Here is a 26,408-nt window from a genome sequence, read left to right as displayed (position 1 = left end):
AGGTACTGTAGAACCTTATAAAAACTGATGTCTTGAAAGAAAACATGCCAGTAAAAGCAACAGTACCAGTGGAGTATAAAACCGCAGGTCTCTCGTCGTCTATGATTGCATTAATACTTTTCTATTCGTACTGCAGCAGTACTATTCGTATTGCAGTGGTACACTTTTGTTCGTACATTTCTATTCGTATGCAATTGAGGAAAAACTACAATGCTGCTGTTGATGGTGATTGAAAGTTTATTTCATAAATATGATTGCCATGGATTACTCAACAAGAAATGTAAATTTTTGCAACGGATATTTTTTAAATTTTATCTTCGATATTCACTAAATAATCGTGACCGGATAGTATCGAAAGAGTAAATTCCTAAATATATACATTTATAGAAGAGTAAGAACCTGCGAATGCTTGTGATTTTTTAGTTTATTTAGTAAGATTCGTACAGAATCTCTTTTTATATTTCAAAATTGTTAGATGATATATTATTATTCTAAGCTTTACCATAATAAACGTATATTTCCTGTCTTCGTTATACAGCGGATGTAGTTGCAGGCAAATGAAAAAATTGTCAAGCAAAAAATAAAAATGTAATTGTGGATTTCTACGATTTTTTGCTGGAACTTGTTAGGAATTTTGTTCGAAATATTTTCTTATGTTTTCCAATTGATGAACCTTTGTAAGGGCTTCCATATTATTTTGAAAGTAATATCCATACTATAGATTTGATTTAGTTAGAGTTAAATAAGACAAAACCATTCATTATGATAACGTAAGCATTATTGGATTTGGTTTTTGAGGATATAGAGATAATTCTGACTTTGACGCATTATGAGAAATTCTTGGTGCTTCTTCAACAAGCACGATATGCTTGTGCCTTGTTAAATACATATTTTTTTGCAAAAAAAAAATACTAAAGGCATAATATCGCCAAATATAAATGATATTTCTTCGAGTGTTGTTGAATATATTCCAAAAATTGATTTCCAGGGGAGGCTGAAAATAAACACATTGATTCTGTCTGCAGACTCTGTATATTTTGCAACAAAAAATCCCCTAATTACAGTGTTTAGTCCCACGTCACCATTTCATACAACCCTAGGGCTGTATACCTTGTAGTATTTTTTTCTACCCTCAGTTTGCATTACCCTTCACACAGTTTCCCACTTTCCGCCAACGGTGGTTCCGGTGATTTCATTTATACTGAAGTGTCCGTTTTATAGTTTGCACAGCTCAAGTGGATTATAAATTCAACTCGGCACCGCAACCCCTTTTATCATTTAATTTCATATTTGTGTAAAATAAATCGGTGCAAAATGAAACTAAAATGAAAACTTGAAGGGTTGGGCGGTTTGATTCATAAGCACATTTTGTCTTCTAGTGAGCGATTAAATAAACGAAAAAACATGAACTTGTTAGCATGATTTTTAAACATTCTCCCATTGATAATCCGCTGAAATTTTTCACTAGAAAATTGCTCTGACTTTCGTGTCACAAGCAACATTTGCATATCTCCCCCAGGGCAGCTTGTTAAGATCGTTAGTTTTAGGTAAAACCAGAAACCGGTCGCCGCTTGGAAAGGGTCTTTTAACGGGGTAATTTATGACCTCCGCCGATGCACTGCCATCGGCCGAAGGGCAAAACGTCTCCAATTTGACTTTATCAAAGCCATGAAAACCGTGTTGGCGAAAAGGCGAAAACATTTCGCTCTTCTCCTGCTTTTCATCGAAAATCCAGGTTAGCAAAAGCCTTCTGGGCACCGTTGTTGTTGTTGCTGTTTTTTGTGTCTGGTTTCTACTTTCGACGGTCATATCACGGAGCGGTCGTTCTCTCGGTCGGTACCGAAACTCGTGATTTCGTGGGTTTCGCTGGTTCAACACACGCCTTCTCGTCTCCTACTCCGAAACCGCATACTCAAAAGCAAGGTTGGGACGTACAAAGAAAGTTGGTCGGCAGGAACGCAGCCACTCACTACCCCCCTCTGTGTGCAACAAAGCCAACTTGGCTTGGTTTGTCCGTGAATCGATGATTGCATCGCGTACACGGTGTGCATGCCGAGGAACACGTTCGAAATTCATAAATTTCCAGACGACACGCAAGCTTCAAGGGTGGCATTTGGTCCTTGCCGGTTTCCCCCTCAGACGTGGTACGCTAGATTGGCATTCCAGATGGAGAAAATATCAGTCATAATTGTGTTTAAAGTTCATGTTCACAACGCAAACCGCTGCAGGTGGATGGGAGAAGGTCTAATTTCGATGATGCTCAAGACTGCCGCCGGGTGACTGCAAGTTTTGATTTTGTTTTGGACGATAGGATTTTAATTGGGAAACTGGCGGCAGCTCCCAAGCGTTAGTCTGCGTGGATGATTACGGTCTTGAATAATGTGGGCAAGCCTACGGGAGGCAGTATTTTCTGTACAAGCAGAGTAGGTTAAACAATGACGACAATTTTTTGTCATTGCGGATATCAGAAACTGTTCAGTTCAGTCGAGCATTTTCTACAATATTTTAAAGCAGTTGAGGCAATAGTCAGTTTTATCACGATCGAATCAGTCTACTCAAAATTGGTACAGATCCTGAGGGAAGTTGCGACAAAAACATGAAAACATAATTTGAAAAAGGCGAAGTACATGAAAGTCAATTAAATTTTATTGGAAAAATTCATTAAAACGATGATTAAAATTTTTCATGATCATAAAAAACTTCTGAAGATATTTATGGCATAGAACTACGGCTTAAGCAGGTATTAGACGAAGGAAATATTCACTATTTTTGGTACGAATTTTATTTGGACAAAATAAATTTCGTACCAAAAATAGCAAATATTGCTTCGTGTAATACCTGCTTTACTTTCGTGAACTGGAACGCTGGGAAAAGTGTAACACCAATATGTCTTCTTCGAAAGGTGAATCGTTCTCAAAATTTGTGATACTTTTTCCTTTTGCTGTAAACTTGATACAAACTTTGCCGACTTTCTACTGAATGTGAGCGGCCAACCTTTACATTTTTTAGGATTTACACGATATTTTACACGATTGGTCCAATTTTTACGCAGATTTCGGAATTCATGCGGGTTTCTGAATTCACTCCTATTTTTATTTCGAAATTTACAAAGAATTTTTTACATGGTATCTGAACTTACGTGATTTTTTTAAAGCGAGTTAAGAATTTTTACACATGATTTTTCCATATTTTTACGCGAAAATTGCAGGTCGCGGTTGACATAATTTTTAACGCTAACTCCGGAATTATCACAATTTTTTGGATGGATTTACAGAACTTACGTGATTTCGGAATTTTTATATTATTTTGAACGATTAACCCTATTTTTGACGCAGTTTTAGAAATTCACAATGATTTTGAAATACGTTCCTGCTTTTAAAGCAAATTTCGGAATTAAGGAAGATTGTTTACGTGGATTTTCCTTCAGACAGATTTCTGAATTTACGAGGTTTCTGTAAGTGGATTTTACGAGGTTTTCGCTCGTGAATTTTGAAATTTGCACGTTATTTCTGGCATCTTACACGATTTAACCGATTTTTGTTCATGCGATTTTTTTACTTGAATTTCGAAAATTTCACGGTTTTTTACACGGATTTTTGGATTTAAGGCGATTTTTTACTCAGATTTTACAAAATTTTAATTCAAGGTTATCGGAGTCATTTCGTTTTTTACGCGGATTCTGAGATCACCGAGATTCCTTTCACGCGGGTCGCGGAATGTGACTGCGACTGTTTACACGATTTTTGCGATTTTTACTTTAATTTTGGAATTGGCGTGGATTTTTCACTACTCTTTTGGAATTCAAACGATTTATTGCGCGGATTTCGGCATCTGCGTAGTCTCTTTACGCAGATTTAGCAATTCTCGTGATTTTTCACACGATTCATCTATTTTTTCACGTGGATTAATAAATGTACGTGAATTTGGGGAATTGACCGGTTTTGACGTAGGAAACAGATGCTGTCACTTTTTCTAACATTTAGTGCGAAATTTTGAAAATGCGTGGCCTTTCTCCCGAGCAAAGAAAGCGAATTGTGCACAAATGGGGCACCGTGAGTGGTCTTTCTATAAGAAAATAAGCCAGAGAAGAAGGTATAAGTGTCGGAGCAGTTCAAACCGCATTGTGGAAGTATTGTGAAGAGTGCACATTTACTGATGCCCCAAGACTTGGTAGAAAACCCGGGCCTGTTGATCCCACAATGGACAAAAAGGTTAAGGAATACTACAAGCGGCATCCTTCAGTATCAGTACGAGATGTGGCGAGAAAGCTTGGAACCTCGGCGAGTAACGTTATGCGTGCCAAGGGAAGAATGGGTCTGCAGACCCGTCGGAAGCAGAAGCAGCCAAAACAAAATCCAAAACAAGCTGAATCTGTGAAACCGAGAGCTCGGAAGTTTTATGACAAACTTCTGACCAAAAAAATGGGGTGTGTTATCATGGATGACGAAACCTGCATAAAACTGGACTATAAGACTCTGCCAGGACCGCAATTTTATACATCACCGAAGGGAAAGGATGTCCCTGGACCAGTGAAAGCCATTCACACCGAAAAATTCGGCAAGAAGGCAATGGTTTGGCAGGCCATTTGTGAATGTAGGAAAATATCTCGTCCGTTCATTACGAATGACACAATGAATGGTAAAATTTACGTGAAAGAGTGTTTGCAGAAAAGGTTGTTACCCATGGTTAAGCAGCATAACAATCCTCCAAGCTTTTGGCCCGATCTTGCTTCCTGCCATTACTCTAAGGATGCAATAGGGTGGTATAAAATAAATAATGTCACATGTGTCCCAAAGGAGATGAGTCCTCCAAACTGCCCTGAAGTTCGCCCTATTGAAACTTTTTGGGGTTTGACCAAGGTAAAGCTGAGGAAATATGTCAAACCAGCGGACAATGTTGAAAAATTTAAAAAAGATTGGCTTAAAGTGGTAAAAATGGTCGGAGAACACACTGTGCAAAAGCTTATGAGTAGTGTTAAGAGAAAAGTTAGAGAACTCGCGTATCCTACGAAAAATAATCCCAACTTGAATTGAAACTGGAAAGAAAACACTTATTATCTATATTTCAGAATGAAATGACCCGTAAAATCCTGTACTTTTTGTTTTATTCAAGAAAGAAGATGTATTTATAATTTTCGGAAGAGTTTATAGATAACATTTTGTAAAATTGAAAATGAAACTAGCAAATGTTGCGTCAGATTTCAAACGATTATAGCAAGCGAACGACTTAATGCATCTTAGTCATTTATATGTCGGTTGATAGATGAAATGTGTAACAATTGTTTGATATAATGTTTAACATTGTTGCATACTGCTTAATGGTCAAGCTTTCCCGTACATTTCCCTCGCTATTGGCTTGCTTCCCGAGCATGGATATCAATAACATGGACGGAATAAATTCCACTGCCTACATATTTTGACCCATTTGTCTTTCTCTAAGCTGTGCTCCGTTTGTCTTTCTCTAAGCTGTGTGGCCACGCCCTAAAGGCAAAAATCTACGCTGAACTCAATACAAAAGACTGCGTGTACTAAATTTAGCTTCAGTTTAGTTTGTCACACAATAGCGAATGGAGAAGTTAGAGCTGTTAGAGGTACGCGACATTGAGAAACGGGAGCTGCATACGAGTCAACTTCCAGGCACTGCGGAACATGTTACCTTTATTTTGCACTAGCTGACCCGGCAAACTTCGTCCTGCCTATTTTAGTGTTTAATTTAATAATTTTCAACATTTCAAATTCATTGATTCCTTCAGATTTGTCTATATCGTTTGAAATGATTGGTTTTATCGGAATGAGAACATCCTCGACTTTTTGCTTTTGTACATCACCTCCAGTAGTATTCGGTTATTTTCGGTTGTTTACCAGAAGTTGCCATTTTACAATTCATTCTGAGGTCAAATTTTAGCTCCTGGCATCATTCTGGTTCCGGTGATACTCATGTTGGTTGGAATTTGGCCGCTGTTTTTCAAAAACCGGAAGTCGCCATCTTGGATTTTCAAATGGCATTTGAAAACAATTACTGGCCTCTGAGCGTCATTCTGGTTAAAGAAGCACTCATATTGGGTGGTATTTTGTCATTTTGGGCTGTTTTCAGACACCGTAAGTCGCCATCTTGGATTACCAAATGGCATTAGGAGAACATTTCTGGCCTCTGAGCGTCATTCTGGTTAAAGAGCACTCATATTGGGTGATATTTGGTCTATTGGGCTGTTTTCCAGACACCGGAAGTCGCCATCTTGGATTACCAAATGGAATTAGGAGAACATTTCTGGCCTCTGGGCGTCATTCTGGTTAAAGAAACACTCATATTGGGTGGTATTTTGTCATTTTCGACTGTTTTTAGACACCGGAAGTCGCCATTTTACAATTCAAAATGTTGTCTGAGGTCGATTTGTGGTTTCAGTGCATCATAAAAATTCCGGAAATACCCATGTTGGGTGGTATTTGGTCATTTTCGCTGTTTTTCAAAAACCGGAAGTCGCCATCTTGGATTTCCAAATGGCATTTGAAAACAATTACTGGCCTCTGAGCGTCATTCTGGTTAAAGAAGCACTCATATTGGGTGGTATTTGGTCTATTGGGCTGTTTTCCAGACACCGGAAGTCGCCATCTTGGATTACCAAATGGCATTAGGAGAACATTTCTGGCCTCTGGGCGTCATTCTGGTTAAAGAAGCACTCATATTGGGTGGTATTTGGTCATTTTGGGCTGTTTTCCAGACACCGGAAGTCGCCATCTTGGATTACCAAATGGCATTAGGAAAACATTTCTGGCCTCTGAGCGTAATTTTGGTTAAAGAAACACTCATATTGGGTGGTATTTGGTCATTTGCCGCTGTTTTTTAACAAACCGGAAGTCGCCATTTTGGATTTTCAAATGGCATCAGGAGAAAATTTCTGGCCTCTGAGCATCACTCTGGTTAAAGAAGCACTCATATTGGGTGGTATTTGGTCATTTGCCGCTGTTTTTTCACAAACCGGAAGTCGCCATCTTGGATTTCCAAATGATATTTGGAGACATGCCAGGAGAAGGAAGGGTGTCGAAACATTATGGTCATGTTTTTTTACCCCTAAAAACATTCACCTGCCAAATTTGGTTGTATTTGCTTGATTGGTTCTCGAGCTGTGCGAAACTTGTGTTGTGTACATTTGTATGGGACCCCTCCCTTATAGAAGAGGGAGGGGTGTCGAACCATTATGGATATATTTGTTATTCCCAGAAACATCAACCTGCCAAATTCGGTTCCATTCACTTGGTTAGTTCTCGAGATATGCAGAAATTAGTGTTTCATTTGTATGGGACCCCTCCCTTCCAGAAGAGGGAGGGGTTTCGAACTATCTTAGTCACCTTTCCGGGCCCCTAAAGCCCCTATATACAAAATTTCACGCCGATTGGTTCGGTGGTTTCCAAGCCTATATGAATCAGACAGACAGACAGAGCTGCATTTTTTTATGTTTAGATACGGCAGCAACAGTTACCATCGTACGCTGCAGGATATTTTGCTCGCACAGTTACTGGAAGACACAGCGGAGAGCAAACTTTATTATGCGCGGTCAAGCAAAATATTCAATACTACCGATGGTGCGATCATCAGTGTTCTGTAGCAAGAATTTCATACTGAAGATTATGAAATCGGCTCTTTTCAGAACTATAGATGCTTGAAGATAAGAGTTATGAGAATTTTCGCAACTACTATACTAGTGTAAAATTTTCATGTATTCATGCATCGTTAGTTTACATACAATAACGACCATCGAATTTAAACGGTAGTGTTGCCTATGAACAGTTTATCGCAGCATATAATATATACATTTAGTCCTACGTCAACATTTCATACAACCCCTAGGGCTGTATACCTTGGAGTATTTTAGTTAGATTTCGAAATTCACACAGATTTCTTAATGTGAATTACGGAATTTACGAGGATTTTTATTCGTAGATTTTAAGGCTTTTATCTAAGTGAATTTCGGCATTTACAACGTTTTAACGGTTCTGGAATTAACGAGTCTTCTCTGCGGATTTTGTTATGTGTTTCCTTACGCGGGTTTCGCAATCGGCGAGGTAAAATTCTTGCGGATATCGGAATCTAGGCGATAATTTCGTATTTTGGAATTGGCGCGGTCTTTTTTTCAATATGGAAGATAACCTTCTGTTCATACATTCCAAAACAGCGCACGACTTAATTAAGTGCAACGATTTACGGATTAAGCAAAGCCTTGGTGCTACATTCCGATGCGAAACTTGACCTTCTGTTTATTTATACACAGACTTCGCAGCCGACTGTTTAGTGTACAGGACAATTGCGGGGCTAGCGCTACGATCCTACTGACACTAACAGTCTCTCCCGAGCCGAGATTCGAACCTACGACGACTGGCTTGTTAGGCCAGCATCGTACCTCGAGACCATCTGGGAGATTTACGGATTATTTCACACGAATTTTGGAACGATCAATTTTCTAAATGTTATGCGATCTTTTACTCGATTTTCTGAAGCGGAGTTTACACGTTTTTGAGTGAATTTTGAAATTGATTGTTGTAAGCGGATGTGAAATTTACTTTATATTCTTTACACGATTTCGGAATTCGCAGGCATTTTTAATGCAGACTCCGGAATTGGTTCGTTCTTTATTGGGCATGAAATTTTCACGCAAATTTCGGAATTAATATGATTTTTTTCCACACAGATTTCGGAACTTACGTAAACTTTTTATACATAATTTACAAGGGTTTTTATGCGCGAATATCAGATTTTACGAGTTTTTTAAACGGATTCCGAAACTTACGCGGATTTCGGAATCCACTCCGATTTTTTGTAGCGGATCGTTTAGTTTTAGAGGATTTTGAATTTTGAAATTCAAACGGATTTTGGAATTTACGAGGAATGTTTCTTAGACGGAATTAAGAATTTTCGCGTGTTTTACGCAAATTTCGGTTTTTATACGTCTTCTTAAACGAATTTTTGAATTTGGGAAATTTTTCCACACGCATTTCGAAATTTACACGGGCTTCAAACATTTTTCAAGCGGATCCCGAAATTCAGGTAATTTTTTCACTCGGATTTTGAAATATACAAGGATTTGTTGAAGCAGGAATTTAGGTGGTTTTGTTACGGATTTCGGAATCAACGCATAATTCCAATTGTTTTTAATTTTTTTTAAATAGTTAGACTCTAGTTTTTAATGACTAAATTTTGGTTTTTGTAAGTTATCGATGTGTCAATGATCGGAATTGCAGCGAGTTTTTCATGCGGATTTTGAAATTCACACGGATCTAGAAATATACCCGTTTTTTATGTTCGGATTTCAGACTTTGAGTGACTTTTTTCGAAAATTTCGAAATTTACACGGCATTTTTAGAGTAAATTTCCAAATTAACGAGGACTTTTTGCATGGATTTTGATATAACCGAGGTTATTTCAACACGAATTCTGGGATTAGGGCGATTTTTTACGTGATTCATAAACTTTTTTTATACAGATTTCAAAACTGATATGGTCTTTTATATGCGAATTAGGGAATTACTGCTATTTTACACGAATTTTAGAATTCACGCAGTTTTTTTACACGGATGTCGGAATTAGCTCTTTGTCCTAAAATTTTTTAAATTTAAGTTTTTACACGATTCATGGGATTAATGTTAAATATGTCAAATATCACGCAATTTTTTACAAAGATTTCATAATACAGGCAATTTTGTTACGATTTACTCAAATTTTTATATTCGATTTCGAAATTAACGGAGTTCGTCTGTCTGTCTGTCTGTCTGTCTGTCTGTCTGTCTGTCTGTCTGTCTGTCTGTCTGTCTGTCTGTCTGTCTGTCTGTCTGTCTGTCTGTCTGTCTGTCTGTCTGTCTGTCTGTCTGTCTGTCTGTCTGTCTGTCTGTCTGTCTGTCTGTCTGTCTGTCTGTCTGTCTGTCTGTCTGTCTGTCTGTCTGTCTGTCTGTCTGTCTGTCTGTCTGTCTGTCTGTCTGTCTGTCTGTCTGTCTGTCTGTCTGTCTGTCTGTCTGTCTGTCTGTCTGTCTGTCTGTCTGTCTGTCTGTCTGTCTGTCTGTCTGTCTGTCTGTCTGTCTGTCTGTCTGTCTGTCTGTCTGTCTGTCTGTCTGTCTGTCTGTCTGTCTGTCTGTCTGTCTGTCTGTCTGTCTGTCTGTCTGTCTGTCTGTCTGTCTGTCTGTCTGTCTGTCTGTCTGTCTGTCTGTCTGTCTGTCTGTCTGTCTGTCTGTCTGTCTGTCTGTCTGTCTGTCTGTCTGTCTGTCTGTCTGTCTGTCTGTCTGTCTGTCTGTCTGTCTGTCTGTCTGTCTGTCTGTCTGTCTGTCTGTCTGTCTGTCTGTCTGTCTGTCTGTCTGTCTGTCTGTCTGTCTGTCTGTCTGTCTGTCTGTCTGTCTGTCTGTCTGTCTGTCTGTCTGTCTGTCTGTCTGTCTGTCTGTCTGTCTGTCTGTCTGTCTGTCTGTCTGTCTGTCTGTCTGTCTGTCTGTCTGTCTGTCTGTCTGTCTGTCTGTCTGTCTGTCTGTCTGTCTGTCTGTCTGTCTGTCTGTCTGTCTGTCTGTCTGTCTGTCTGTCTGTCTGTCTGTCTGTCTGTCTGTCTGTCTGTCTGTCTGTCTGTCTGTCTGTCTGTCTGTCTGTCTGTCTGTCTGTCTGTCTGTCTGTCTGTCTGTCTGTCTGTCTGTCTGTCTGTCTGTCTGTCTGTCTGTCTGTCTGTCTGTCTGTCTGTCTGTCTGTCTGTCTGTCTGTCTGTCTGTCTGTCTGTCTGTCTGTCTGTCTGTCTGTCTGTCTGTCTGTCTGTCTGTCTGTCTGTCTGTCTGTCTGTCTGTCTGTCTGTCTGTCTGTCTGTCTGTCTGTCTGTCTGTCTGTCTGTCTGTCTGTCTGTCTGTCTGTCTGTCTGTCTGTCTGTCTGTCTGTCTGTCTGTCTGTCTGTCTGTCTGTCTGTCTGTCTGTCTGTCTGTCTGTCTGTCTGTCTGTCTGTCTGTCTGTCTGTCTGTCTGTCTGTCTGTCTGTCTGTCTGTCTGTCTGTCTGTCTGTCTGTCTGTCTGTCTGTCTGTCTGTCTGTCTGTCTGTCTGTCTGTCTGTCTGTCTGTCTGTCTGTCTGTCTGTCTGTCTGTCTGTCTGTCTGTCTGTCTGTCTGTCTGTTAGAATGTTACAATATGTGGTGTTTTAAATTTTCCAGCTGAATGCTATTGCATTATATTTTTTGACATCGAATTAAAGTTCACTCTTTTTGAACTAGAGATGAAACTTCTGTTGTTGTCTGCGTGAATTGAAATATTCATTTTTTCTAACATTAGAAAAATACCATCAACATTCAAATTGAAGAGAAGTGGTTCTTAAAGTTAGCCCTGGGGCACTCCAGAGGGGACTAAAAAGGGTATTGAGAGTTTGTTTTGAAAGCTTGCTATTTGTTGGCGATTTGTAAAATATTGCAGGAGCTAACACTGAAGTTGAGCCACCAATTCAATTGTTTGCAGTTGGAAGAATGATAGTGTATGCAGGGATGCCACATATACAGATTTTTCTGTATTTTACAGATTTTTCAACTGAAAAAGCAATACAGAATCTGTATTAAAGAATTGCAGAATATTGCCAAAAATACAGATTTTACCGATTTATTTTTTATACTGACGAACTGAAATCAATTTCAAATGTTGGTCTGTCTTTTGGCTTTCTCAGTCTTTATGGAGGAAAAAACACGACAATTTAGCAAAATTGCCCGACGTTTCGGCCGTTTTGGTGGCCTTTTTCAAGGGAAACTGTATTTAACGTAAAAAGTTAATAATAGAGTTTAAAACATAAATAGTCACTCACTTTAGTTCTGTCGTATTAGTCTTAAACGTTGGTTTCCAACGGTCGGAAGTCTTGTATTGCGGTAGTTTGGTCTTTGCTTCGGTTGCGATGAACTTTTTCTAGTTTTATTCATCGGGAAACTGCGAACTTTGGTCACTTGAAAATTGGCTGTATAGTGCATTAACGTTTGATTTGAAATGGTGCTCAGATTGGGCGGGTATTGATCGTTACGGTGAGCTACTAGGGGTGGTTTGTTGGTGTTGAGTATTGCTTCTGCGGCGGGTGTAGTTTTTGATCGTGTGTAGGATTCCAGCGTAAGCAGTGTTGATGCCATCGATATCAGTTCGATGGTTAACTGTGTTGTCTGTATTGGCGATATGACACAAGTTTTGTAAAAATATAACAACATTAGGATTATGTTGGTATCGATGCTGAAGAAGTGGAATGTGACTTGAACGAAGCTCTAAAATGAACGTTTTGAAATATTTGTCAGGATTTCTATGCAAAGTTCGTAAAACAAATTACAAACCCGAAAAAAAATTTGCGATGTATTTTGCGGTGAGAACAGTAAACGGACAATGTTTTGTATTGTAACCATTAAAAACATGGTATTTTTACTATAAGCTTGCAAACTATTTTTGTCATTACCATGTTTTAACAACGTTTTTCGTTGTTGCATCTACCACCGACAATTTTTTTATCATAAAAAACATTGTCAGTGACTTCTAAATGTATGGGAAAAATGCTTGAAAAAATGCTGTTAAGATACATAACAACACCCCTTTTGCATGGTAAAAATGACAAAAAAAAATATTTTTTATTGTTCTAGACAATGATATTTAATGTAAAATTGTTGTATTTACAATGAAAAACGTAGTTAAATTATGGTATAACTATGTACAATTACAGCAACTTTTAAGGTTTTTTTGATGTTATTTTTTTCGGGAAGAGATGCGATTCCACCGATCCTGTTGTTAAAACCGGCAGCTTTAGGTAATCTTAAATCGTTCGTGGAAATGGAAAATTTCCCAAATTTGTAGCAGTAACTGATTCATTGAAACAAATGACTTAACTCTGAGTTGTTCTCTGAGTCTGAGTTGTTAAACACTACTATAGGCGGGATGGTAATTTTAAGTTTCCGTTACAGGTCATTTGTGAGAATTTTTTTAATAAATCCACACTCTTTTGCTGATTTAGAACGTATACTTTTAAGCTTTTAATATATAGTTGAAAACAGATATTGGCTTCTAAGCTGATGAGCTCATTTTGAAAAGCTGAAAGCTACGTTGCAGACCAAGGAGAAGATATTAATATTAAATAAACGAAAACTTAAAAAAAAATTTAGCAAAACCTGTAAAACATCACGTAGAAAAAATGAATTTGTTTAGATATATTCTGCAAGTAAAAATTTTTCCATCCAATATTCTGAATTGGCTCGATACAGATTTTTAACACAGATTTTTTGACCCGAGATGCAGATATACAGATATTTTCAAAGAAAAATACAGATTTAAATGTGGCAACCCTGAGTGTATGTCGATTCCGTTAGATGCTTTACTGGGGTCATTGTTGAGGGCTTCTACGTGTTTACCATTATCCATTGCGTTAAGAATAAATGTTACGACTTCCAAAAGATTACAGGTTGTGGAGTGGCCTTTAAAAAAGTCATGCTGTTTGCTAGTGATTAAATTTTCAACCTGCCGAAAAATTTTCTCATTAAAAACAAGTGATTAGAAAAGTGTAAGAATGGAGGATAGAATGATAATTTGACGATAGGTGCAGATGACAGATTTCACATCTGTCACCATTTCCAAGTTTTGGGGGATTTTCTTTTATTTTCAAAATCGAAATTAAAAAAGGCATTCAAAAGGAAGTGTTAGTTCATTGGAAATATTCTTCAAGACAGCGTACGGTTCAATTAAGCGAAACGAGCTACGTAATTTGGTTTTGCGGAAAATTACCAGGCAATTTGTACCAACTTCGATTCAACGATTCGCGGTTTATGAGCAATGGACCACAGCTAAAATCAGCACAACAATTATACCAAATCCCTAACTGCCAACATTCTACGTTATCATCCCGGTTGTCCAACTGCAGTTGCATCGGAAAATTAGCGTCTAATCCTCTTCCTCCCATAGTCAGCAAGCACAGACTGAATGAACACTGATAACGTGGCATGTTTACCGGTATTATGCCGTGAAGAGAGATTAACTCCGGTTGAACGAGTGTGTGTTAATTTTTCCGACACGTAAGACAAGTGATTTTCGGTACGCACTGCCGACCGAATTGGGATTCATAATTAACACCACCTGGAGCGTCTGTCGCCGGCCTAACACCAGCTCTATAAGTGAGAGAGAGAAAGAGCGGAAAAACGACGATATCTATAATCCTACGCTGCTTTCTGCTGTCGGTGCGGAAATATGCACCGGAAGCAGGACTTTTTTTCTCTCCTCCCCTGTCAAAGGATGGGAAAAGTTGATCCAGCTCGCCTGGTGGTAGCGTGCGATTAGAAGGCCGACTAATTGGCCTGAAAGTGACAAATAGAGTACCGGTCGTTCTTCCCCTCGCAGGACCACGACAATCACAATGAAGTCATCAGGATAAGCCGAGAATTCGACCCGTTTCGGTTGGTGTCCATTTAGTGTTAGGCTGCCCGGCGAGAGCCGCACAGATTATTGTCGCAGTCGTTTTTGGTGTGTGGGAAGTAGTTTCGCTAGCGGCGAAAAGTCCGCAGCTGACGAGACGAGGCTTTTGTTATCGTTACTGGCCAGCAATTGTGTCTCGTACGCTTCGTGGTATTAGAAGTTATTATTTTACTGCGGATTTTTCTTGCACTTAAGCTGATTTTCCATGACGATGAGCGAAGAGATTTGAGGAGGAAGCAAACTTTTTATCTACTGCTTCACTCCGTGGGGGAACTTTTGAGTTATGGTTAGGGTAAGCGCACAAATATTTTAGAAAAAAAATATATTTCAGGAAGCGTTTTCATTGTTGTTCTCATAACTGTTTTGATAACCCATGCGAGAGTGGTCGTAAAAACCATCAACAGAATGCAATAAATCTTAAATTGTTTTATCTTGCGACCACAATGGCATAACTATTGTGAGCATGATTTGTGTATTTCGTGTGCCGTCAAAAGATTACAATATCATGTCGGCCACAATGTAAGTAAATAGAGAGAACCTTCGTTTAACCAATGAAAAGTACGACCTAATTGAACATCTTGTTTCATGAAGTTGTTCCTTCCCTTAAATTACCCCCCAACACTACCCGCCTCACACTCTAGTCTTTGAACGTTGAATGGATGCAACAAAAGTAACCGCTGCTCTAGCAGCTGACAACCAGCGCAGGCGGGGAAAGATAGTGGTGATAATGGTTTCCTTGGCGGGCGGCGGTCATTCTTCCGGGATTGCACATCCGTCTGGACGCGCGATGACGAACCGTGGCTTAGCCACCCGGCACTACTGCTCCGATAGTTGAATTTAATTAGTTTTAATTTAGCTCGCGTGCCTCAGCTGCACGAGTTGTTTACTCTATTACAGCTCACTTTGTCCGTCGAAGCGGTCTGCTGGTTCCTTAGCAAGTGACACCCCCACACTCGGGCTGAGGTGGGATATGATAGAATGTCGTACTCTCGTTTGCCAGTATTACTTTTTCCTTCTATTACTAGCTTTGGTGGTTGATTACTCTCTGTGGGGTGGGTTTGAACTTTAAACAATGATGGTAAATAACAGTGTTTCTTTGTTTGATTTTTGAGGTAATAGATGGACAGTTTAAGTTTTAACTGGTAGACATGTTTCGAAGGTGGTGACCTATGTGATTCCATACTTTCGTTTGAGTCCTTCGTTTTGGAGGTATAAAATTTTGGGTTGCAGTGCTTAAATGACAACTAAATGACAACTAAATGACAACAATAATTAGTCGTGGCTGATGAATTAAAATTTTAACTTATTCACCATGATAGTTTTTAATTTCTAAATTGCTAAAAAATCAGCTAAAATTAAGTCTTTTACTATTTCAATCTTTAAATTTGCAGATATGATCACTGGTGGAAATGAGATGAATATGACTCAATCGTCATTTTATCTTCAGCTGCACAAATCATGATCTGTATAGATTGCGACAAAACTTGAATCCAATCCGTAATGAAATGCTTGCTTGGTGCATTGGTTTCTCGAAGAAATCAGATACAATAATAATGTGTATGTCACGTTAATATACTTTGTAATAAACTATTCTTGGAGGCGTGTCCAGGCAGAGAAGAAAATGAGAGAAAACGTATTTGCCATTCAGGCTCTCGCAATATAAAGTTTGCTGCTGGCCGAAATCTTATGCTCTTTCTTATCTAGCTTTTGTGCAAATGTTTTTTGTAATATTTCCTTATTATGTGTGTGGCACTTTTTCAACAAATTTCAGACTATTTTTAAACCAATGTGTTTATTTTTTATATAACAGGCAATTCTCATGTCGACAGTTTACAGAAAATCGTCGTGAAATGCCATCCCACTACGCGTCTGAATCGGTAGGTGGTCGTGTATAATATTTCGGTATAAACGCGTCTCCAGCCTAGGTGAGTTTTGCTCATCTAAGAGTTTTTGAAGATATTTATTCATATCCACGGTAACACAAACTTACTTTCCGCCTCAGTCGTGGAGATGCATAGGTAGACTCGGTCTCCAGCAACAACGACTGTTACACCTGCTTCCTTAGAACCTTCTTTTTTATCCTAACGACCGTGAGAACGTATCCAGCGCCGTTATCGATCTATACAAAGCGGAAGCTACTAAATTGTTGTACATTGATGATGGTAAACTAATCTCAAGTATCCATATACGTGGTTATTCGCGCAACTTTACTAGCTCAGATCCATCATAGAGGAGCAACTACAAAATGTGCGGTTGCCAAGCTCAAGCTCAATCATCACTGTTTACCTCTCTCCTGAAATGACTATCACTATCAAAACCGAACAGAGCTTGTGTTTCAGTCGCCATTCAAAAAGCATACCGCCAAATCTGGGTATTTCTGTAACCTTTATGACGCACAGAAACCAAAACTTTTGAATTCCAAAATGGCGACTTCCGGTTTCTAGAAAACAGCGAAAAGCGACCAAAATGGGTATTTCCGGTATCAGACTGATGGTCAAAGGCCAGAAATTGACTCCACATGCCATTTTGAAATCCAAGTTGACGACTTCCTTTTCTGGAAATCAGTTGTAAATAGCCGAGTGTTGTCCAATATGGGTATTTTTAGAAAGTACAAAAGCTGAAAGGCAAGGATGATCTCATTCCGATAAAACCACTTATTTTAAACGATTTTTTTTTTTGAGTTTGAACGTATCCAATGTCCGAATCGTTATGCATTTGCAGACTGTAAACAAAATAGAAGGTTAATCTTTGGATGTAAGTAAAATCAATTTAGAGTGCTTGAAATCATTTATATAAAGGAAAAATGGGCGGAACGAAGTTTGCCGAGAGAGCTCGTTACAAATAAAAGAATTTGTATGAGAAAATCCAAATCACACCGCAGGATAGGATTATTGTTCATTTATTGAAAACTTGCTGAACGTTGCTCGCAATAAAGGATTTCAAAATTAAGATTTATTTGTTTTTATTTTCACATATATAAATTTATTTGTTGTGAATCACTCCTTATTCAGCCCTTTTGAATTTAGAAATGGCGTCAGGAGACGAGTGTTTACAATTGAATACGACTCGGTAACCTAAGGAAAAATATTACTGTTGCTGTTATGGAGTTTCTTATTTATGAATAAGTTCTTGAATTTCTTGAAGAATAATTTTTCATTCGACTCGAAAGCTGCAGAGAGACTGTTTGACTGTTAGAAATTACAAATTTTAGAGAGGAATTAGTCTCACCTGATGATTTAGTTTCACTACTTGATATGTTTTACGTTCAATCTACGTCAGTATTAAAAAATAAAACCGACTGAATGGAAACGTTTCAATAAATAGGGCAGATTTTCATTGGAGAATGTTACGGCTGATGCTCCCGCTACGGCACAAAGACAACTTCTTAATAGAGGAAGTGCCGCTGCACCTACCGCTAATGGTGCTGCTACTCGCTGCTGCCTAATTGGGACCGTCCCAGTAGCCATTCACTAATAATATGATTCGTTGAACAGAAACAGGCTCTTAAATAGCCCAAATAGCATATTCGCGCTTTACTAAGTGTATTATTCGGTCAACCGTGCTAGGGAGAGCAAGCATTTAGTGACCCATCAGAGGTCGAAAACTGTGTTTCTGTTGCCAGGATTGAATATTTTCAATAAGCACAATAGTTTGCATAATTAATTTAAAAATTTCTGCATTTGGGTGAATGCATAAATGATTTTCCAATCGATTGCTGCCAGAACGAAGGAAATTGAAACTAACAGGTTTATTTGCATTTGAAAATGAACATATTTTTCCTATTTTCCGTTTTTAGATTTTCGTCAAAACTATTTTTTTAAGAACACCAGACCTCGACGTTTAATGCATTTGTAATAAAAAAATCAATTTCAGAAGTTTCATGTACCAACTACTTTAGCAAATTTTCTAGGAGTCCAAAATATTTAATTTTCACCACCTCAGGGGTTCGATTCAAGTCAAATATTACTCAATATTGTTCGGGAAGACCTATATTTCAAGCAACACTACTTCTTGTAATTCCAAAAAAAATATATTATATATCTTTTACAGTGCCGGGTTTATGAGGTTGGGATAAAATCAATTTTTTGGTAGTCTTCTAGAGCAGCGGATCTCAACCTGGGGTACGCGTACCCCTGGGGGTACTCGAAAACCTTCAGGGGGTGCGCGAGAGAAAAATCAGTAATGGCGGACAATGTAATTTTTCTATATAATTCTTTACCTTCTATTCAATGTTGCTCCTAAAACATGATCGTAGCAATCAAACAAACCAAGTTGAATTTAAAACCTGATTTAGACCTCCACAACATGATCTACCACTACCACTCTCCAACTCTGCGAGAACATTCCAAGCCAGGGGGTACAATTGATATGCAAATATCGCCAAGGGGTACGCGGACAAAGAAAGGTTGAGAACCACTGTTCTAGAGACATAAAGTCAATTACCAATTTTATATTTATTAAAAAATTTGAATCTTAATCATTTATGCCTTTCTAAAATATGTGGAATCAACAACGCTCTGTTTTCATCAGTCGAAAATCAAAATTAAGAAGCACGACTTCTCGAAGTCTGATTCCAAAGGTTGAGTTAATATAGAGCAGTTCAATAAAGAATGTGCCAATTTTATTATATTTTTGAATTTGCAATTTTTATTTGGCTGAAACTTTGCATAGATGTTTCTATGGGCAAAAGATGCCATTTTGTGCTACTGGTTTATATTTTTGAACACGTCTCATTTTTAAGAATGATATTTTAGAAAGGTATTGATGATTACAATAATTTTTAAAGCCAAAACGGTTTGTTTGATCGGTGTGACGTCTTCGACAATGTTGACAATGGCCTCCGGAGCTTTTAATAAGTTATATAAACTTGAAAGGTACCTTTAAGAACTGTTATCCTAGTGAGACTTTTTTTGTCAATTGTTTCCAAAGATTATCCTTTGAACTTAATTCGTTACACTATCGTTCTCTGTACGGCTTCGGCAGATTACATCCAGCTTTTAGCTTTTCCACAAGTTGGAAGTGCTCTTTTCTATCTACATAAAAGCTTTCCTTAATATGCCCTATCAGCCAATTTAACGATACAACTTATCCATCCCCGTGTGATAAAGTTCCACCAATAAAAAAGTTATCCTGTGCTTTCACTCCAGCTGCCGAGCTTCTATTTTCACCACCCATCGAAAAGCTCTCCTTCCGCCTTCCGCGGTGAGCTTTCGGCGAAAATGTTTTTCCAACATCGCACCCCTTGGCGAGGGTTTCCTTTTAGAAACAGATTATTCCGAATGTTCGCTTATGGCGCTTACGCGCGCTCAAGTGCCCAGTGGAGAGCGTCAATTGACACTTTACCGCAGTTGTTTGTTCATTGGGCTTCTGGAATTGTTGTTTGTAAAGGTTCGAATTTTGAAACACAGCGAAAAAAACTACTCTAAGCTAATCAGCAATTCCTGAGGTCGAGTACTCGTGAATGTTCATTTAATATTAACTTGCAGGAAGAAAAGGCATGGAGAGGCTCTTCACCTTGGCGCTACTTACCGAGAATCAGAACGACGGAAACGAATCTCAGCAGTGTTACTAGCATGATGATATGTAATTTTTTCCACTTTTTTCAACTTCTATCTTTGACGTAAAGGAAAAGTTTTTCCCCTGTTTTCGCTGATATGCTTGCTGATGGTTTTGTTGTTGATGTTGTTGTTGTTGTTGCCGTTGTGGGTACTTCGGTTGATGATTAGAAGAAGTGTGTCTGGAAGAAGACAGTAGAAGAAGAGAAAAAAAAAACGTTACGTTAGATTAGCATTACCGTCAGAACGGAAGCACACTCGTTGTGACCAGAATAGACGCACTACCGACGGCAGTCGGCTTCGGCTGCACGATGAATATTTCTTGATTAAAAGTGATGGCGCTAAATGGTCGTAAAGATTTGGGCCCTTTTTCGTACATAGCGCGGGCTAGGATAGGGTAGATGTTACCGGAACCCGAATTGCAAATTTCCCCTTCAGATGCGCTATTTGCAGCCGAGTTTGGTTTGTCGCGAGCGTAAAAAGTAACGACGTGAGATAAGACCTCAGAAATCGTTTGGAATTTCTTACGGTGCGTAATACATTTTAGTTAGCGGCATACAACCTGAAATCAGTCACCCTACCTTTCGGCCGGAAATCAATATTTACCATCGAAATGTTCTTTTACGAGCATTCTGGGCATTGTGCGGAAAATGGTTCCCTACCTCCTCCGACGTCTGGCGCCGTCAAACGCCGAAAGACGATCGATTTGGGTTTTTTCTTCTTTCTCGCTGCCGCGAATGATTTGAATCCCGGTCGATTGCTCCTGGGAGATTACAATTTACTTCGGTAATAATGTGGTTATAGAGCGTAAAATTTCTTTTGCGGCTGTATCGTTGCCGCTAGAAGCGCCAGCCGTGGGAAACACGGAAAAGTGCGGTTCAATTCTGACAAGTACAATTGCCCATGATGTGAATCTCAGACAGAAAATCGTTATCTCGCACGCAGTAAAGCTGTGTGAGTAAAATTTTATCAAATTATCCATGCCTAATCATTATTTGACTCTTGGGAAATGTGTTCTGTGCTTGTAAATGATGTTAAGTTCCAAAATGAACAAGATTACTGCTTTATCAATCAATATCAACATTAAACATATTATAAAAAAAAATTGTCATTAGTTTCCGTTATTCACAGTTTAAAGTATTGATCTCCCATCTTGGTTGCGGCATACCTGCAAAAACTAGGCATTTAATTTGCAGCGGCAAGCCTTTATTTTGCGAAATTAGGTCGGAATGCTTTCATTATTAACACCCCATCGCCACGAGAGGTCTTAGGTGTTGCCTAGGAAATATTCATCGTCCGCTGGGATATTCACCTATTCAGGCGTTAAACTCATTGACACCCGGTTTCGCATCAAGCATATGCATAATTCACCAGGTCATACATGTCATGAATAACTAGCTCGAACGGGCGAAGGAGTGAATTGGAAATCCTCGAACCGGTGAAGGGTCTTCAATGTGTAATGAAATACTCAGCACCAGAAAATAACACAAGCCATCGCAACGTGTGTGGGTAATTCTAATGGCGTACGAAATTAATTATTTTCGGATCAAGTAAAAAATGCGAAATAAATTGCAGATTACCTTCTGCATGGAGAATACATTCTTTTTCCAATACATTTTGACTCGAGGGGAGTGAATCTGCGAAATAGATGGACTTTTTAGAATTAATTTCATTATACAGGTGGACTTCATGAGATGGGATTTAATAATTTCTGGTGTGGTCACTGTCGTCAAGTTGTGCAAAATCGAATGACTGATCGTCGACAGCCAAATAACTGAAAAACTGTCAGAAATCGATTTTATTTATCGAGACGCCAACGATTTTCTATGAGTTAGCTAAATTAGAGAACCCTTAAAATTTATTATAACACAGTAAGAGAAATTAGATTTTAGTTAAGAGCCATCAGTCAAGTTTTAGCCGTAACTTACTTTACTTTACTTTATTGGCTAATGGACCGCTCGCCGGTCTGGGGCCGAACGAATTAGAAATGTCCGGCTTCTTCTGTCTTGGGCAGCCGTTCTCCAGTCTTCTCGTATACCAGCATATAGTGCGTCTTCTTCCACCGCGCACACCCACCGCGTGCGAGGCCTGCCACAGAGTCTACGGTCTTCTCCTAGTTTTCTACTGAAGATAGTTTTGACGACTCTTTCGTCAGGCACTCTGGCTACATGTCCAGCCCACTGAAGCCTGCCCCGCTGTATTAGCTTACCTATATCATCGCAAAATTTTACGCTCAAAAACTCCGAAAACTCGTCGATCAACTTCCTTCAGCGTCCATGCTTCATGCCCGTAAAGGGCCACCGGGAGTATCAGCGTCCTATAAAGGGCTAGTTTTGTGCGAGTTTGCAAACTAATGGACCTTAGCTGGTTACATAGACCGTAGAAGGCCCTGTTTGCAGCTGCAACTCGTCGTTTCACTTCACGGCTCCTATCGCTGTTATCATATCTGGCGTATTTTGCTGCCACGCCATCAACTTTCAACCGCTGAAGGTTAAAACGCGTCGTCCTCTCTATGCGAGATTTCAGCACCTTCGACAACCGTGCGCGGATCTCATAAACGACGAGATAACGGTCAGAGCCAATGTTTGGTTCCCGAAAAGACCTAACATCAGTAACATCCAAAAAATACCGACCGTCAATCAGTACGTGATCGATCTAGAAGCTGGCTTCTCCATTTGGCATCCAAATTCAGGTGTGTTTCCGAATATTTAAACATGGAAAGTAGGAGCTACATATGTCCATTCCTCTGGCCACGGCAAAGTTTATCAACCTCAGGCCGTTGTTATTAGTGTCAGACGGGAGAATTCCTTCCTCCCAACCTCTGCGCTTGCGTCTCCGATGACGTAGGTGCGTAGGTGTTGATTACACTGTAGTTGAAGAATTTGCCCTTAATCCTTAACACACACCTAAGGTCATCTACGGGATGACTCTTGTTTTCTGAATTCCCAGCACTACAAAACCGACTACTTTGCCGCCACTGTAGTAGATGCAGCCGGTTCATTGAGAGATCAGATGTTCCAAGTACCCACTTTCCAACCGTTTACCCAAATCTTTTTCCGTGTTCGTAGCCTAGGTCTTAACCGATTGATTCGTTCCGTATTACTAATTTCGTTGTTCGTGGCTGAAAGAAAGGTTTTTGTATGCTCCCTTACTAGAGTCGCGATCTAAGGTGTAGCTGGTGGGATACAGCATTTCATAACTCAGCCGCCCACACAGGGTCAGACGCTGTTGTACGCTGCCCCTAATAGGGGGACACAGCCGCGCACGACCCCCTTCCCAGTCAGCATTCGACCATACTTCCGGTCGGCACCTCGTGGAGCTGTAAACTTGCGTTAAAAATAGAGAGCAGTAGCACGTAGGATGTGAGGAAAATCAGCAAAAACAGTACTTTATTTCTTTTTAACAGGTAACCCTTCTACTATATCAACTTCAACTTCAATCTGTGGGAAGTCCCATAGTATTCTCTGACACTATAACTTACAGGTTTTTTTTTAAATTTATTGACTTGGGACTACGTTTTTGTTTTCTATACTGGTATGCATTCTGTAAAACTGGAAAACAAACTGGCAAATGTTGCGCCAGATTTCAAATGATAATAACAGCATAACCACATGATGGATAACAATAACCAATATGTTGGTGGATAGATAAAATTTAGAAGAATTTTGTAATACGCTAGTGATCATTATTTTTTCATTGCAAAGCGGTGAAAAACGATAAAAAGGGTCAAGGACATATTTACGCATACAATGAACCAATCACATGCGAGCATTTCTAGCACAGACGGGATGGATAGACCCCAATCATTCCTTGTGATATTCTCTGTATCAATATCCAAAAAAAAATTGACAGAGTCTCCCCGTCCCAATAAGTCAATTTATGTTTGCTTTCATGAACCTAGACTAATTTGATGTCTCGAAGGTAAAGGTTTTTTTCGAAAAGTTTGAAACAACCCCTTTTCTTGAACACTCTCTAAACCTGCTGTTTAAGCGTGATAGAAACTGATGTCTTGAAAGAAAACATGTTGGTAAAAGCAACAGTACCGTAGAATATATGTGGAGCAGAGAGTTTAGTTCTCGTCTATCATTGCAGCGGGCACGACTTCTATTCGCGTGCAATCAAAACTGCAACTCTGCTACTGATGGTGATTGAAAGTTTATCTCAAGAATATGATTACCCTAAAACCATAAAATACTCAACAAGAATTGAACATTTTTGCAACAGTTATGAGCTATTTTTATTTATTTTTTATCTTCGATATTCAGTAAATAATCGCGACCGACATGATATCGAACGTTAGTTCCTAAAAATACTAATTTATAGAAGAGTAATAGCCGGTGAGTGCTTATGAATTTTTTGTCCATTTACTAAGATCTATTCAGAATATTTTTTTTACGTTTCAACATTGTTAAATTTTGTTTTGTTTTTAACTTTACCAATAAAATAATATACTCACGTTAGCTGTCTTCGTAATACAGTGAGTATAATTGTTGCCAAATGAAACAAACTTGTGAAGCAAAAAATGAATCTTTTTAAACTTTAACTTCGTTGTAATTGTTAAATGTTGTTTGTACAAAAAACACTACACGCACAACATCATCAAGTGTATAAAATTTTGTCGAGTGTTACAAAATATATTTCTGAAAAAATGAAGGGGAGGCTGAGAATTAAAATACGTAAATCACTGAACAAAAGAATTTATTGCGTCTGTAATAACTGTAATTACAGTGTTTAGTCCCACGTCACCATTTCACACAACCCTAGAGCTGTATACCTTGTAGTATTATAAAGTGTTTTTAATAATTTATTGAAAACCGAAACAAAAATGTGTGTGTCAGGCGATTATCAGTGGATAAACGACGAATAACTTATCAGAAACCTGTGAGCTGTAACAGCCAGAGAAACAGGGTAAAGGTTGAGAAAAGTGGGCCTGAAATGCAGTTTATAGCGTCGTTGTAATTCAATTAGACTTCGTAAACCAGGACAATCAGAACTAGCTTATTGTAACAGTTTAATAATGTACAAATGTTTGAAAAGGAAAGAAAAAACAATTTACGGTATCACGGAACATCATGTTATGTGGAATTGTTCATTTGTCTTAGTGGTCTTGAGGAGAGAAACTAAATGCTTATTTTTTCTAATCTCTTGGAAAAACTTGTTCTTGGTAACTCCAACTATTCTTTTAGGATGAACTGTTCATCTTTGTTGTCATTAATGCCATTTGCGCTTAATTGTACACGCAAAGAAGCCTGCTTTTTCTAATATCTTGTGCGAACAACCAGCACTCTGATCTTCAAAGCAACTGTACTGCAACCGTCATGTCACCTCTTTCAGCTGTGTTCAAAATGAAAATGAAGACGAGTTTTGTGCTGGTTATGTTTCGTTATTAACCGGGATGAAAAAATTTACGAAAAGGCGGGGTCACGCACGTAATGGAATGGCGAACAAAGGTCTGCGGTTTTGATATTTTACCGACCCAGTATCTGGTAAGGTATAAATAAAATTAGTCTGGCAATAATCAGGAGGCTTTGTAGTGTGACACAAACAACTATATTATATACAAAATCTATTGACAGTCATTGTTTATTATACGATTTATAATAACATATCGCTTATCTGTGCTGTAATTATAACGGGCAAATTGGTCCGTTGGTGTGACAAAACTTAATAACTCCTTAACAGTTGTTTCCACAGTGTTCATGCCTTCGGCAATGTTGTTAACCATAAAAACATCTTTTTGAAAAATGTATTCAAGCAGCTTAAATTTTTTTTTCTACAGATGGCGCTGACATCTATTTTCTAAATAAATGGTGCTAGCCATTTTGTATCTTCGGGAAAGTTGTTCATATCATCAATTGACAATAAGTTGTCGAACATATTACAACTGTAGAACCGTTAACGAGATAAAATTATTTTCATTGTTCATTAGTACAAAAATCCAGTAATTAATTATAACTGGGACTGAAGGACATATGTTTCAATTTCAGATGTATTCGAACTTTCGAGTCATCATGAAATGAATTATTGACAGTTTGTAGTTGACTTTGTACAGTTTTTTGTCAACCTATGATGTGTCATCATTTTTGAAAAAGAATATAAAATATAATTTCAATGTTACTGTTTGTGACAAAATATTTCAAAAGGAACATTGTTCAATTGAAGATTAGTTGGTCATGTTCTTTTTTCAAGAGCTCCTCTTGTTTAATTTTATTCCATTAAAAATGGATACTTGACGCTTATTTTTGTTTAAAAAACTGCTCACCCAATAACAAACTGTTTCCCAGTACTAATAATTATTTCCGAGTGGTCTTCAGACTACTAGACGTCAGTTTTAAAAGACCACCAAACTGAATTATGGTCGTGATGCATACACCGGCACTCAGCAAAGCCTTTTGTAGGAAAATCATCCATACGGACACTGCTGATTAACGATTTT

The 26,408-nt window shown here is 38.6% G+C and overlaps 1 protein-coding gene across 1 annotated transcript in view; it reads right to left on the bottom strand.

Annotated features, from left to right (window-relative positions):
• Positions 1-26,408, bottom strand: part of LOC129718325 (uncharacterized) — a 530,334-nt gene that overhangs the window by 394,176 nt on the left and 109,750 nt on the right. Inside the window, exon 2 of the mRNA XM_055668998.1 lies at positions 19,947-20,154. Coding sequence (XP_055524973.1) covers positions 19,947-19,992 — 46 coding nt within the window. The 5' untranslated portion in view covers positions 19,993-20,154. The remainder of the gene's footprint in view (positions 1-19,946; positions 20,155-26,408) is intronic.

This window comes from Wyeomyia smithii, chromosome 1 (genome assembly GCF_029784165.1).
Source record: "Wyeomyia smithii strain HCP4-BCI-WySm-NY-G18 chromosome 1, ASM2978416v1, whole genome shotgun sequence".
NCBI classification, from domain to species: domain Eukaryota; kingdom Metazoa; phylum Arthropoda; class Insecta; order Diptera; family Culicidae; genus Wyeomyia; species Wyeomyia smithii.
This window is presented reverse-complemented; position numbering and strand designations above follow the sequence as displayed.